This window comes from Syzygium oleosum, unplaced genomic scaffold (assembly GCF_021117445.2).
Source record: "Syzygium oleosum isolate NSW1041296 unplaced genomic scaffold, Sole_v2.1 Sole_v2.04, whole genome shotgun sequence".
Taxonomy (NCBI): Eukaryota; Viridiplantae; Streptophyta; class Magnoliopsida; order Myrtales; family Myrtaceae; genus Syzygium; species Syzygium oleosum.
This window is the reverse complement of record NW_026607488.1, coordinates 15,534,958-15,549,732: the sequence shown is the minus strand read 5'-3', so window position 1 is coordinate 15,549,732 and position 14,775 is coordinate 15,534,958. Positions and strand designations below refer to the sequence as shown.

The following is a 14,775-nucleotide window of genomic DNA, read 5'->3' as shown; positions in this document are numbered from 1 at the left end:
AAGTGAAAATCAGATTGCCATTCATGTGGAGTGCGATTGAGTTAAAGATCAATATTCAAGACATGATGTAAAAAAACTCCATTTGAGTCGATTCATGACTCCCCTATTATTCACCTGAAAGTAAATAATAAAATATTGAGATAAGTGCATCAAAAGTCCTAACATTTATCGAAAAAATTCAATTAAGTCCTAAAACTAATCAAATTGATACAATCAAGTCATTTCATTAACTTCGACAAGGGGAGCACACGTTAGTATTTTCCGTCAAATAAATTAAACGCAGTTAACAGAGGAATTTGATTGTATTAATTTAACAAGTTTTAGATCTTACCTACATTTTTTTATAGTTTTAGGACTCAATTGCATTTTCGTAATAACTTTCAACACTACCGGTGTACTTTTCCCTTAAAGCTTTGTAATCTGTCTACAAACTCTTGATCACTATCAAACACGGCCCCGCGTGCTTGCTCCCATTTCTCCAATTTGTTTCAGTCGCACTTCCTTTCACACTTCAATATAGTCCATTACATGTCTCCGTTCCGTATGAAACCCTTTTAGCCAATTAGCCTTCGCGTGAGGGGCGGGCATATCGAGATGGTATACAACACAAATACAATACACGCTCCCGCATAATTTCTGGGGGAATACGGTTTGCCCACACGGCGTATACGGAGCTCCATGATTCAAGGAGTCAAGGAAACGACACGTCAAAATCTCAATCAAAACTTCGAGTGGCATCCCGAGCCAGAGCCAATAGGCTTCACCGAGTGGGGCTTACCCACGTGGGACTCGGGAAAATCCAACAACACAGCATTCATGTTCTCTTTCTTAGTACCCTGGGGAGAACATATGATGACATGTGAATTGCAATCCATGTCCCCACCCACCGTCCACGCGGCCTCGAAGACTAAAACTCCATTGGCTGTCCGAAATTTTGCCCTTCCTTTTTTTTTGACGATGTTTCATGGAAGAAGAAGAAGAAGACGGAAGACGACGAAAGCAGGAGGAGGAGGAGGAGGAGGAGGAGAGCAATCAAGAAACAAATTTAATTTACCACGTGATGAAAGCTGTGGGATGATGGTACCATCCTTAACTCCGCCTCCCTGGCGTATTGCTCGCTCTCTGTGCGTATATATAAAGCTTGCCCTCCATTTTCTAGCAACCACCTCATAGTCTCTCTCTCTCTCTCTCTCTCTCTCTCTCTCTCTCTCTCTCTCTCTCTCTCTCTCCGTGTGATACACAAACAAAACACCATGGAAAACAATGTTGAGGAATACCAGAACTATTGGGAGACGAACATGTTCTACCAAACTGAAGAGCTTGACAGGTTTCATCTCTCTCTCTCTCTCTCCTTCTCTCTCTGTCTTGATACACAACACGAGAGCACACCCGATCGATTAATTGGTGCCTGCCCTATACTTTTGCCTAGATCATCACATCAGAAAAGTTTGGAAAATTGTGGCAGTTGGGTAGACGAGGCGATCTCTGGGTACTACGACTCGAGCTCCCCGGACGGGGCGGCGTCCACAGCGGCTTCCAAGAACATCGTGTCGGAGAGGAACCGGAGGAAGAAGCTCAACGAGAGGCTATTTGCATTGAGGGCGGTGGTGCCCAACATTAGCAAGGTGATGACCACGACCCAATCAATTACAATTACAAAACTGCACATGAAATTTTGGTCCAACCCCAACCCTTTCTCCCTCTCAATAATTGAGACTCGAGAGTGATGTTGTCACTGATGTTGTTCTGTTTTTGCTAAACTTGAGACTCTGGTCATGTCTAATTCTGGGTTAAATCTAACGGGTGTGGTGCTTTTAATTTTTGGGTTCAGATGGATAAGGCATCGATCATCAAGGATGCGATTGACTACATCCAAGACTTGCACGAACAAGAGAGAAGGATCCAAGCCGAGATCCTGGAGCTAGAATCCGGCAAGTTGCAGAAGGGCCCCGGCGGCTACGACTGCGATCAAGATCTTCCGGCCTACTTGAGATCCAAGAAGAAGAGGACCGACGCGTTCTACGACTCCGGGGGCTCCCGAATCTCCCCCATCGAAGTCCTCGAAGTAAATCTCTCCTCTCCCTCATCTCTCTCCATATCGCGATCTCTACGTTGCCGTCCAGACCGATTCCAATCCTGGGCTTGCTCTTTTTCAGTCTCGAACAAGAACGATTAGATTAATTTCTTGCCAAGCTCAGTGAGCTGTCTCGATAGAGATGCGAATCAGAGAGTTTCCCCCGATTGAAATCCTTGTGTGGATTATTATATGATTGGGTGGGACGACAGAGGAGCCGAACATTAATAAGAAATAAGATATGGTTGGATCATGTAAGACGATGTTCATCGAATTGATTGGGTCAATAACGAAATATAATATGGCAGCTGAGGATCACATACATGGAAGAGAAGACGGTGGTGGTGAGCTTGACATGCAGTAAAAGAACGGACACGATGGTGAAGCTGTGCGAAGTGTTCGAGTCTCTGAAGCTCAAGATCATCACTGCCAACATCACTGCTTTCTCTGGCCGGCTTTTGAAGACAGTCTTCATCGAGGTCACTCCTCTTCTCTCTCTCTCTTTAGAATTTCGGATTTAAAAAAGAGAAATGAATCGACCCGAATCGACCCGCTTAAGTGTTTTGATTTCCAATGATAAAAAAGCGGGGTAAAAATTTTAAAAAAATCAGGGCTGTGAATATTGAATTACGTTCTTTTTTCCCTATTTAATTGGTTAATTTTTCACGCTATATTAGCCTGGGGCAACTTTGTCTTTGAATTCGAATCTCGACCCGGGCACTCTTCTCCTCTGTTTTTCTAACCATGAATTAAAGTAGATCGTTGATGGTTTACTTAGAAAGTCTGATAGAGGAGGGATGACGTCATAGTTTAATAATGTCTTGGTGCTAAAAAAAGTTTGGGTAAATTATTAAATTCTTAATTTTGCTCCCCGTATTTCAAAACCCACAATTACCGCCCTCACCTTTTGAATCGGATTTTAAATTGCATCTTCGATCCACTCACAATTTCCCAAGTTTCCATTTTCTTTCCCGAGTTATCCCCCTTCTCAACATTGGATTTCATTTTCGCGATTTGAAAATATAATATGGTGAGACGCAAAATGTAGGTTCTGAAATGTAAGGAGAATATTTAATATGAAGAGCAGAGTTGAGGATTCTTTTTATAACTATCACAAAAAAAAGTATAGAAAATAATGCACCACCCCCCCCCCCCCAAAAAAATAGTAACGGGTAGCTCGAAACCCGATTGAGTTTTTTTTTTTTTTTTTTTGAAAATGTCCTGAGTGAGTTTGATGATGAGTTATTGTCACCAATTTTCCGATGCATCAATTTGCCATTCTAAGAACAAAAGGGTTTGTGGCATAATACGGTACGTCACATCACAAGAAATCCCAACTCACTCGTGTCAAGAAAAAAAAAAGAGAATTTCCTCAATTGGGAGAAAGATTTAATATTTATTCGATATCAATTTTTTAAACATAGAAAAAAGAGTAGTGAACTTTGTTAGCCGAGCATACTCTTTTGTCCATTAACCTATGATGATGTCCAATTTAAAAGCCGAAATATAAATAAAAACACATCCTTGCCACAACTTCTTAGAAACATAGTGGGGACACTTATAATAGAAGTGGCATTGTTGATGTAAAGACAATGCAGGTATTGCCCGGAAAGAAACAAAACCACTAATAAAAGCACAGGGAATTAATTATCACCTTACCAACAACCTCTTCCTTATCTACACATTCATAACCAATAAAAATATATAGATAAGCCCAATCCTAAAAAAGTACCAATTTTATATTGAGTGATAATTATCGGCCAAACTTTTTTTTATCTCATAAAAATCACTAACTTTCACTAAAATCCCAAATCTAGCTCAAACAATATTTTTGGAATTAGCCCTATATATAATTTTCTTTTTTTGGTTGGGTATATATATGTAATACCAAACTCAAGAAGAAAATAAAATAAAAAATTTCTACACGGGTCTCGTTCATAGGAGGGGATTATTAATGGAGGATGGTGGGTCCATTGAGTTGGTAACAGGTAATGACTTTTACTTTATAGTAAAGTGGTGGGAGGTCCATGATAGGATGTATTTAGGGCAAAAACTTCAATAATTTATTTCGTATGGTCCGATGCTAACTGGCCACAGAGGTAAAGAACAAAAGTTAATTCCTTCTGGAAAAAGGGTTTTAATATGGCCCCATCTCATCATATACATTTCCACTTTCAAACGGTGAGGTTTTTCTCCTTTTCCTCTGCAAACTCCGTCGTTCGTTTAGGTTATGGTAATGCAAAAAATTTGAAAAAAATTATAATCGATGCGTGTGATTTACTGTCTTTTGTAATCTGACGGCTATCGAGAGATCGAGATCTGTTCTCCAAGGATCATTAAAAAAAAAAAAACATCCTTTGATGCTCTCTCTCGGCCCGAGAAACATCGTTATAAACGACGTTTTTGTCCTTTTCTGACTTTTAAATAGAATATGAATTTGGTGTGGGCACCTTCCAAGGTATCGTGACACCACGGATTTAGTACCCAACATAAAATAATTTCCACGGTGTTTTTTATAATCTAGTGTTACTTTTCAAGCGGCTCAATTAACGATGATGGTATAGAAACATTTATTTTTTTATGCAGATTTCCACCTGTTAAGTAAGGTCCGTAGCTTTCGACCAAAAAAAAAAAAAGTAAAGGTCCGTAGCTGTTTTCTTTCTTTTCTGTCTTTTGTTTTTGATAAAGAGATCTTGAACTTCCAAATCATTAATTTTTTGTCCCCTATATATACAACAATTACACATCTATTTATACATTAATTTCCAAATCAAAACTCCCATGTTTTTATCATCAAATAATACATGAACCGACCTCTGAATTTAAAGACAAAATTAGGATTGCCAATTTATATCGTTTAAAAAATCATGCAATAGTTAAATTTCACCATCTTAGTTTGCATCATGATCACTAACATATTATTTTCTTCTTCTTTTTCATGATATCCCATTATACTTGAAAGTTAATTGCTATTTACAAATTTATCTCAAAATCAAGAGAGATGGGTCGTGATTTCAAAGTCAACCGATTTGAAATTTTTTTGTTGCATTTGGCAAAAAGAAATAAAAAAACGAAAAAAAACTCTTGGGTGCTTGACAACGATGATCATCGAAGATTTTGCCGAAAAAAATAACGAGTTTTCGCGAGCCTCACATGGTAGCGACAATGACCAGGTCACGCTCGAGAGAGAAAGTAAACTTGCGACTTTCCCTTAAGGAAAATCCAATAATCTTTTTTAAATTAGCAAAGAAGGAAGAATGATGTGTGTTTTATTTGTTAGTAAGAAGGAAGGCGGATATATAATATTAATGTTAGATTTAAAGTTCCATCGGCATAAAATCATAATAATATGATGTGATTATATATTAATGCGCACGAGGAGCTTGTGCTAGTCCTCGAAACGCGTATCGAAACGTGTTTCTAATTTTTTTAGCTTTTTGGTCATTTTTTTTAATTAAAAAACTTTTTGGTCGTATTATGATTGTATGATTCCACTATTATTAATTTTACTCTCGAGCCCCACGCGGGTTATTACGTCTCTTTCGCACGCTTCTTTTTCTCGCACGTTCTCCTCATCATTCGGGTGCCCTCATCTTTGGACGACCTAGCCTGATGTGTAGGCCAATCATCTTCCCTCTGTTTGTCTTCATTATTGTTGTTGATTCACTGACGCTGCGATCGAATTTCAGACCCATTTATTTTGAAAAAAAAAAAGAGAGAATGATTTTCAAAATATTTTTCTAAAAATAATCACTCGTATTGCTCGAAATAATTAATCGATGAAAACATTTTGATTATATGAAAATACTTCCGTTTATTTTATTTTTTTAACTGGGGGACTCAATTTCTGGATGGTGCGAGTATAACAATAGAAGCCGAAAATAATCTAAAAATTAGACTTTGATGCTTGGCCACGTAGTCATTAAATAAATAAGCCAACTTGTGATAATCTTTAGAGGCCCTAATGAAAGATACGTGTGTCTTCAATAATTGAAGGCTTTGAGGATTCAATGATTGACTCAATGACACGACATTAGGAGGAGGTGCTCCTAAGTCTAATATACCAACATCGTGTCTCGTTCGCTCTTTGTTTGCTGGGTGCTTTGGCAGGTCATCTGGATCCAATCTTTGACACGCTTTGATTTCGATGATTTAGATCGAGTTAGGTCAATACGAGGTAAGAAGTTAGGGTTATCTCACCAGTTTATGTGTTCGTTCGTTCAATGCAGGCAGATGAGAATGAGAAAGAGAATCTGAAGATGCAGATCGAGACGGCCATCGCGGCGCTTAATGACCCACAGAGCCCTATGAGCATGTGATCGAATGGCACGAGAAGATTGCCCCAGAAAGGTTTCTAGGAATTGCAAGTTTTTCTGCCTGCGTCCCTCTCTCCCCGTGCGTCTGTTGTCATTATTCCTCAGTATTCTTATCCGTGCCGCAATTAATGTATTGCAAGTTCAGTTAGTATAGTTTACTCGTAGTCGAGACTACTCAGTCCGTTGCTCAGCTTGTCTTTGCAAACCACAGAGAGAGGAGAAGGCAAAAAAGAACATTACCGATGAATACAACGGGCGCGGTAGCTTCTTCTTTCTTGATATCGCATCTCCACTCCTACTACTTCTGGTCGTGACTTCCATTTTGCAAAATCTACCACAAGGAGGCCGGAATAACGTTTTTCCAGGTTCGAGACTCGACAGAGAGCAAGAAATCAAACAGCCCCTTTAGAGCAGATCGAGAGACATGATCGACACAGAACATCAAAATGGAGAAACTTGAATTCGCATAAAATTGCCTTGAACCGCTCAAGAATAAGTTCCGCAGTATACTACTCTGAAGCTCATCCCCTTCATATGCTTAAATAACAAACCCGACGTGCGTAACTACGCTTTAACACGATAGCAAAGTGGTCGCTAGTAGTTTTACAGCTACTGATCTTTTATAGAGAGAGAGGAACAGGCTCGAGTGAACTTTACACATACTTCCCCAAAACTATAAATATCGAAGGGAAGACAAGATTCGATAAGGAAAGCAACAAGGCAAATTCGATCCAACATTTCAAAGCCTGAAGCTGCTGTAGCCTCCTAAACTAGAACCGTAACCTCCATACGGCTGTGATGAGAACGACGAAGACGTGTAAGATGTATCGCCCAACTGAGAATATGACCTCAATCCACTGTCTATCTTGCCGTAGCTACTGGTGACCGGCTCCTTATGACCGTTAATGAATTCCTGCAGACAAATGAATCGATTTAGTCTTACAATTGACACCATCATATTATTTGACTCGAACAATTGAAAGGTCATCAAATCACGATTTATGTGATCTTTCAAATTCCAAAAGCTCTATATAAGAACACAAGACAAAAGAACAAAGGAAACAGCAATAGACAACATCGACATGGTTGGGCTTTCACGATTTCTACAGGCCGAGCAGATTTTAAAGAGGAATTTCACAGGATCACAGCTGGTGCAAAAAGAAAGAGCGTTTATATTATATAAATAGGCACATACATGCCAAATTTACCATACAGTAGTTCTATACAAGATATATCGACCACAATTAGACAGCATTGTATTAACATGCTATATGCACGCCTTTTCAAAAAGAACAACTTCATTAATGTGAGCAAACTTAAAGACCAAATACAAGTTAATTAAAGAATAAAACAGCAGCTAAAATTCATGTGCCACTTACCTGAATCAGTTGTTGTGCTGTCTGAACTTCAGATGTAGTGCCTTTTATTTCCACGGTTATTTCATCGGGTAGTCCTCTGCTCTCCTGCACAGTTAATATGGCCCCGCTAGTTCGACGAATATATGCAATGTTAGCCCCACCAATGCCGATGATGTCCTCAGCATAAGTCAGTGGTATTTGCATTGTTTGCACAACCTAAAACAGGAGAAAACAATTAAACAATCCAGCAATACACTTACTGACTTGAATATGAACTCAAAGTTTTTACTTTTTCAACCAGCCAAAGATTGAATTTATTATGCAGTAGATGTAGCTCACTAGTCATTATAATCTTAGATTTTCCAGAAATCTAAACCTTAAGCCACATAGAAGAGCACAGAAAAAGCTCCATTTGGTCTTATCAGCTAGCAAATTCCTTCCATAAAGAGTCTGGACAACTCCATGTCTAGACATTAACTTAAGCATCAAAGTTTATAAGAGCAAGAGCCAGAATTTTCAAGCAGTGATTCACTCTGAAGACCAACAAAAAGTACATCAACTAAGAAACTGAGATTTACCAAAGCATCTGGAGGTCATATGTCATAACAAAACAATCCTTAAGCACTTCAGAGATGCTTCTAATGAGGATTCAGGTGAAAATGCGGCAAAGCAATTTGGAAGTGACATTAAGGTGGGCATGCCTGATGAGCACATCTACGAGAGAGAGAGAGAGAGAGAGAGAGAGAGAGAGAGAGTAGTGTGTACGATTGCATGTGTGTGGTGGGCCTGTGTTTTTGCTCTTGTTACAGAGGAAAGAACTGGAGAATATTCCAATATCACCATAGAAATATACAAAATAATCCTGACATCATATGTCGAACCAGAAACCCAAGAAATAAAAACATGTTTAGAAAGGGAGAGCTGCGAAAATGAGCTACTGCTTTTTAATTATTGTCAGGGAAATGGCAGCGCCATCACAATTTTGCAGTAGACAAGATAAGGAGAAGAGTGGAATTCGCAGAATTTAGCCTAATAGACTAGGCCAGTACTGAGAACTTCACCCAACAGAGTGCAAGCATATATATCAGGTGAATCCAAAAAGGGGCAAATGGAAGACGCAACTTTTTCATTGTGCCTTTCTTATATTTTCCCATTTGCATGATAATGAGTGTTTCGTCATCTTATGGTCAACCCCGACCAATGTACTGACAGATCCTTGAGAAAAGCAATTCCCAATTACCCAAACTAGCCAAGGCGTTAAGAACCAAAGTGAAATGCTGCACAAAGTATGTAAGGATGCACAAATGAGGAAGTACAAAACATCTCATAATTTCTAAGGCATTCTTGCTGTAAAATAAGCCTAAAAATGATGGCAACTATCAACATGGTGCATATCAGGGATCTGCATCAGTAATATACGATGAAGGGCTGGAAAATACGTCCATGAAGGTAAATTATAATCACTCCCTGACAAGCAGGATCACATTCTTCTACTTTCTACAATGGACCGGTCAATATTAGGCCAACTCATGGAGTTTAGTATGTAGAGTAGAGTCATTATCTAGACTCTAGGCATCTACTTATTGAGTCAGGCTCGTAAAGAAACGGGCATATCTTCACCCAAATCTAGTTACTTGTTATCCTTCTTTTTCTGGTTATGAAGGTTTTGTATGAAGGAGAGGAAGAATTATGAAGATATTGCGCACTTCTGGTAGAAATTTGTTGATGAATAGATGCCATGCTTTTAATACAGCAGATAAGACGTTTTTAATAGCATAAGTCCTTTTAAATATGCTACTTCTAGGTTTATTTATATAAAAAGAAAGAGAAATAGCTAAATAAATGGGCCAATGCACCCCATTGGTGCCTAAAATACCAAATGAGCCCTAAAAAGTTAATGATATTCAAGAATTATCAAATAATGCTTCAGGCAAATCTAGGTTTCATACATATCAGCATTACAAGAGAGCTTTGCAACAAATCAGGCAAATTTAACTAAAGACCAAATAGATAGAGAAGAAGTTACCTGAGTGACAATAGGAGCGCCTGCACGACCAAATCTTGCTGACCGGATCGCAGATATTGAGGGATCTTGTCCATAGAGTGAAACTCCAGAGCGTGCAATCTGGGGCTCCAACTGACTCTCACGATCAATGTAAAGTGATTCTCTCTTTGAGGAGAGTGGATACTCAGTTGTCATTCCAGTTGGAGCAGTATGCAGTACTGACTTGTCACTCCAAGTCTCAGATGCACGATCTTGTTGGGCTGCATTATTGCACTAATGGTTGGGAAAAAATTAGTACTTAAATGCAGAAAAATATAGGCAACTCAGCATATGAGGTGCACACAAAGTACAACTCAGCATATGAGGACTTACGCTCTTCTCAAAAAGAGGAAGAACACTATGATCAACCAAGAATTTCCTCAGGTGTCTAACTACTGCTTCTACAGCTTTAAGAACCTTTGACGCCTCTCCCTGCAACTCCACAATTCGCTCATCCGAAGAAGCATAAATTGGCAACTCGCCTGCCATCCAAGATGTTTCAGAATAATTAACAGTGTAAAAATCATTGTTCAAAACTCAGCCTGGAGAAAATGATAAGAAAAGGAAACTGGGATAAAAGGAAATACTTGGCTCATCACCATTGATTATATTTTATCACGGAACAAGGAAACAAATGAGGCAGTAAACAAAATGGGAGGATATAGAGAGAGATGGAGAAAGGAAGGAAACTGGTTGAGTTGCTGCACTACCTAATTAGAATTAGACAAGAATGACTTATCTATGAACTTTTATGGATGAGTCAGAAGACAAATATAACATAACCAGATAATACTAACCTAAATCATCTGTTAACTACACTCTAGCGATGCAAGAATGTCCTCTGAAAGTTCTTGGCATCGTGTCCACAGTTGACTAACATCAGAACCTCTGACATACAAAGATCAGTGATTCAACTACCAGGAACCCTCCAGAAAGATGATTAACAACAGAGGAAGGAAAGGGTGAATTAGTTCACAATCCTATACTAGAGATCATGCTTGGCAGAGAGGAAGTTTGACTAAAATGGCACTGACATCCCAGAGTGACCCCTTGTACATACAGTGAATGTGTGAAAAATCTCAACTTATATTTATGTATCTCTAAATTCCAGCCCAATAATGAAAATCCTGCTCTGCTTTCATATGCTTAGGGAACAAAACATCATATAATTCCTCAGCCCAACGTATATTCCTCAGCCATTTACTAAGTAAATACATGTAAACTACCCTTGGGATTATAATCTCTACAAGATCAAACTCAAAGTTTTGAAAATGCAAATAAAAGACCAAGGAGGCAGATTGCTTCCTCATACGAAACATTTGACTAGACCACTTCACTCAGTCCACCAGAAGAGCTTCCTAAAACACAAGATTCCAATAATTCAGGTGTTGGGAGAGGTCCAAAAGAGAGGGAAGAGAGGACCACTTTGGCAGGGCACATCGGTGAATGAGCAAACAAAAAATATTGAAATGAAGCCTATCAAACTAAGAAGCAAGACATTTTGTGCAAAATGAATAAATTGTTCATTTTCTTAGAAAAACAGTAACCTTTGACCCAAGGAACAAACTCAAGATCAAAACCAGGCCAGTGTAGACACAAGAAAATGGTAAATGAAACCTATAGACAGATGAGATGCGATTGGTACCACTATAATCCTTCTATATAATGGCATTGAGACCTGAGTCGAACAAAATGAAAATCCAAAAACTTCTAATTGCTTGTCTCTACTCTGTATTATGATTACCACCATTCCTGCTGTAATTGCAACAGATGTCCCCTTGACAAGATCGGGAAGATCTGGATGCTAGATACATCAATTGCACATTTCAAATCAGCTAAGTGTTCTTCTATTTTCTTCACCCAAACCAAATTATCCTCTGTTTAACATCCCTAAATGACTTCATGCTTCTAAATTACGAATAATTTTAGCAGCTATGTTTCATATTCAACACATATTCAAGATATTTTATTCCAGATTTTTTAAAGAGAGCAACGAGTACATCTGGACCTAAGATTGAAATGCCAAATAAAACACACGGTCATAATTATCAAGTAATTTTTTTTTGCTGGTTTCCATTTATCAACGTAAGTCACGACAAAGGTAGCACCGTCTAAAATTCAGAAGTGTGCACAAATATAAAAAGCTTACCTTCTGGTAATACTCTAACAGAAGCTCCAGTACCCTCTTGGATCGATTTAATTAGTGAACCTTGCTTTCCGATCAGATTTATTGCTTGAGTGGAGGCCACCAAGAACCGAATTGACAAAAATGCAACTCCAGCAGCTCCAGACAACTTAGCATCACCCTCATTCTCGGACAGTCCACAGACACGTTTAAAAACTCTTATTACAGCATCCATTGCCGGGGAAAGTGGCGCCTCTGGCTCTTCTTTTCCAGATATCAATACCTGTGAAACAATATATAGCAAAGGCAAGATTGGGGAAAAGTACTTTCCTTAGCAAAATTTGCCATGGTCCGCATTTCAGAAATCTCAAAGTTGAAGCAGAATACAGACAATAAAAATTGGTTCATAACAGGACGCAAGTAGCTCGAAAATGGAGTACTGCAGTCATACAACAAAATATAATAGAACAAATGAGGAAGACAAAGCAATGGAATCATGGCAATCAAATTGTCAGGCAATAATCCAAAGAAATCTGCCACTGTCTCTAGTTATTTCTGAAACAAAAACCAAATAAACAGGTACAAAGCCATGTTGTACTACAAGATGCAAAGTGATACTATGGGAGTTCTTTACAATGGACTCCAAAAATGTGGGGATATATGAAAACCCAAATCATTTTCAGGAATGTGCATCAGTTTTGACATTGAAGATAAATAGAAATTAAAAATGTCAACAATCTAACTGCTAGTTCCTATCACGAATAAGTAGAGCCTACTTCCACATAAGCTTTCTTTTATCCACTAAGGTCATATTTGACTTATGCAAGGGAATGCATCCAGAAGAGGATAACTGTTCCTCTGGGTTAGAATATAGAAGGATAGTAATAGAATAGGTATTCCACTATTTATAGCATTCTCTATTTACTTGGTTCACATGCATAGCGGAAGCAAGGATATGTGAGGGTAAATTAGTTTTGTATTCATCCAACTTTGCCCCCACTTTCATGTACCTTACTGGTTCGTCTTATTTTTATACCAAGTCACTCAACTTTGATTATCTCTCCACAAAGTCACTTCTTTAGGTTCTGCCCAATTTCTCTACAATATTTTCCAGTTACTTATCCGTGAGTTGGATAACTATGAGGCTATTAGCTATGAGCTGGAAATCAAATTATAAGAACCCTAGGCCTCAAATTCACCAATTCAATACATGACATGCTTCATAACCAGAATGGCAAGCAATGAACAGTGATTGAAGAACAGAAAGCTGGAGGCTATGATGATGATTGCAATTGTCAATGTAATGAACAGCAATAGAACTATAGGCTGATGGGACTCTAATCAAGCTCACATTGCAAATTTTTAAGGAAAAGTTGAGGACCGTTTCAGAAGGACAGATGTTGAAAGATGAGAGATTAGCTATTCCGGTAAGGGGATATATTTAAAAAGCGGGTCCGCAATAAGCAGAGGAATGGACAGGAAAGCAACTAAGTGGTTAATCTTCTCAACCAAACCGGAGAAAAGCTATAGCATTTGGGGCAAATCTGTAATCCAAAAACTATTCATCAACCCAAATATGATGTTAGATGCAGATTTTATGAAGTTGAGAACTAAAATTGCCATCAAGATATTCTTTCGTCAATCACCACAGAAACTAGAAGACGTGAATGACACGTGAAGAACGAGTAACAGCACAGCAAGCAAATAAATCAAATCCATAGCCCTAAAAGTGTAGCCAAAGAACCCTAGTTCAGTTTTCCTTTCCCTCCTGACCCCAACGATTCCGAAAGAACTAGATGTCTTCAATCCAAACTCGCTCAACACGAGTAAACCCAGTAAACGAAAGAGAATACCCACAACACTGAACAGGCCAACTGCAGAATAACAAACTCCAATCGGAAAGCAGAAAGAGCAAACCCTAGGAAACTTACAATCCGATCGGGAGTGCCGACAGGAGCGTCAAGCACGCGAATGCGAGCGCGAGTCTCCTCGCACATCTTCTTGATAAGCTCCCCTTTGCGACCAATGATGCTCCCGACCTTGAGAACAGGCACGACCAGGCGAAAAACGCAGTCGCCAGGCCATCCCGGCCACCTCTTATCAGCTTCGGCGGCGGCGGCGGCCTGAGGAGCCGAAGGAGCCAATTGGTCGGCCTCCGCCTGAGGCGGCTCAGTGTACTGCTCACTTCCTGCTCCGTCGGTCGATGCGTCCATGGGCTCGTTCGGCTCGTTCGGCAAGGCGTTCAAATCGGTGACCCCGGAGGCGGAGAGCGGCGGCGATTGCGGCTCCGATTCGAGGTTGTCGGGGGATGCGCTCCCCGCGGCGGCGGCGGCGGCGGCGGCGGCCATTGGTGCGGCGAGGGTTGAAGAAGGAGGAGTCGAGGGGGAAGAGACGGGAAGTTTCCTGGTAATGGCCTGTAGAGAAAGGGGCGGAGGAGTGTGAGTTGTGTCGATTTTGCGAGTGTTTTGGGGGTCCGTCGGAGACTACTTCTTGTTATTCTTGGCTTTAGGGCTTGAAAGTGAAGAGATCTGTTTCGCTTAGTGGAAAAGAAATTTATTTGTCTTTTCCATTAGAACCAAGTTTTAAATGAATTTTGTTATTGAGATGTCTTAGCTGTAGGGGAAGACCATAATTGTTTTTGATTTGTAATTGTTCCGTCGGAATTTGTTTCGACGAGGGGATACCTTTCACCGGGAAGTCGATTTTTTGGTTTTTGTAAGGGGAGATGGATTCTATGGCGATTCCAGATTGGATACATCGCTCGAGCGCAAGGAAACCGCGATGGATGTATTCCGACGGAATTTGATCAACATCAAAGTGCATAATACTTGGTCAGAATTTAATTGGCGACAGAGCGA

The 14,775-nt window shown here is 39.6% G+C and overlaps 2 protein-coding genes across 3 annotated transcripts; one reads left to right on the top strand and one right to left on the bottom strand.

Moving 5' to 3' along the window:
- Positions 1–1,165: 1,165 nt before the first annotated feature.
- Positions 1,166–6,669, top strand: LOC115687073 (transcription factor bHLH35). Of its 2 annotated transcripts, none has more exons than XM_030612553.2 (5): positions 1,166–1,327; positions 1,466–1,625; positions 1,832–2,065; positions 2,383–2,553; positions 6,304–6,669. In XM_030612553.2, exons 1-5 carry the CDS (start codon positions 1,254–1,256, stop codon positions 6,391–6,393), a joined length of 729 nt encoding a protein of 242 aa, XP_030468413.1. In that variant the 5' UTR covers positions 1,166–1,253; the 3' UTR covers positions 6,394–6,669. The 2 variants fall into 2 exon arrangements, with proteins under 2 accessions (XP_030468413.1, XP_030468410.1); XM_030612550.2 differs by having other exon boundaries at positions 1,168–1,327; positions 1,430–1,625.
- Positions 6,670–6,837: 168 nt separating this feature from the next.
- Positions 6,838–14,436, bottom strand: LOC115687072 (RNA-binding KH domain-containing protein PEPPER). Its single transcript, XM_030612549.2, has 6 exons — positions 13,849–14,436; positions 11,942–12,200; positions 10,126–10,274; positions 9,775–10,026; positions 7,770–7,964; positions 6,838–7,303 (listed from the first exon to the last, which is right to left on the bottom strand). The coding sequence occupies exons 1-6, from the start codon at positions 14,263–14,265 to the stop codon at positions 7,130–7,132; spliced, it is 1,446 nt and encodes a 481-aa protein (XP_030468409.1). The 5' UTR covers positions 14,266–14,436; the 3' UTR covers positions 6,838–7,129.
- Between the last annotated feature and the right edge of the window lie 339 nt (positions 14,437–14,775).

What these genes read in the sequence shown, in the direction of transcription:
- LOC115687073 (XM_030612550.2), top strand. Translation starts at nt 1,254, where the DNA reads ATGGAAAACAATGTTGAGGAATACCAGAACTATTGGGAGACGAACATG. An exon ending in CAAACTGAAGAGCTTGACAG is followed by an intron (nt 1,328 to 1,429) that starts GTTTCATCTCTC and finishes ACTTTTGCCTAG; the next exon opens with ATCATCACATCAGAAAAGTT. An exon ending in TGAAGACAGTCTTCATCGAG is followed by an intron (nt 2,554 to 6,303) that starts GTCACTCCTCTT and finishes CGTTCAATGCAG; the next exon opens with GCAGATGAGAATGAGAAAGA.
- LOC115687072 (XM_030612549.2), bottom strand. Translation starts at nt 14,265, where the DNA reads ATGGCCGCCGCCGCCGCCGCCGCCGCCGCGGGGAGCGCATCCCCCGAC. An exon ending in GCGCTCCTATTGTCACTCAG is followed by an intron (nt 7,965 to 9,774) that starts GTAACTTCTTCT and finishes CTCCTGTTTTAG; the next exon opens with GTTGTGCAAACAATGCAAAT. An exon ending in CAGCACAACAACTGATTCAG is followed by an intron (nt 7,304 to 7,769) that starts GTAAGTGGCACA and finishes ATTTGTCTGCAG; the next exon opens with GAATTCATTAACGGTCATAA.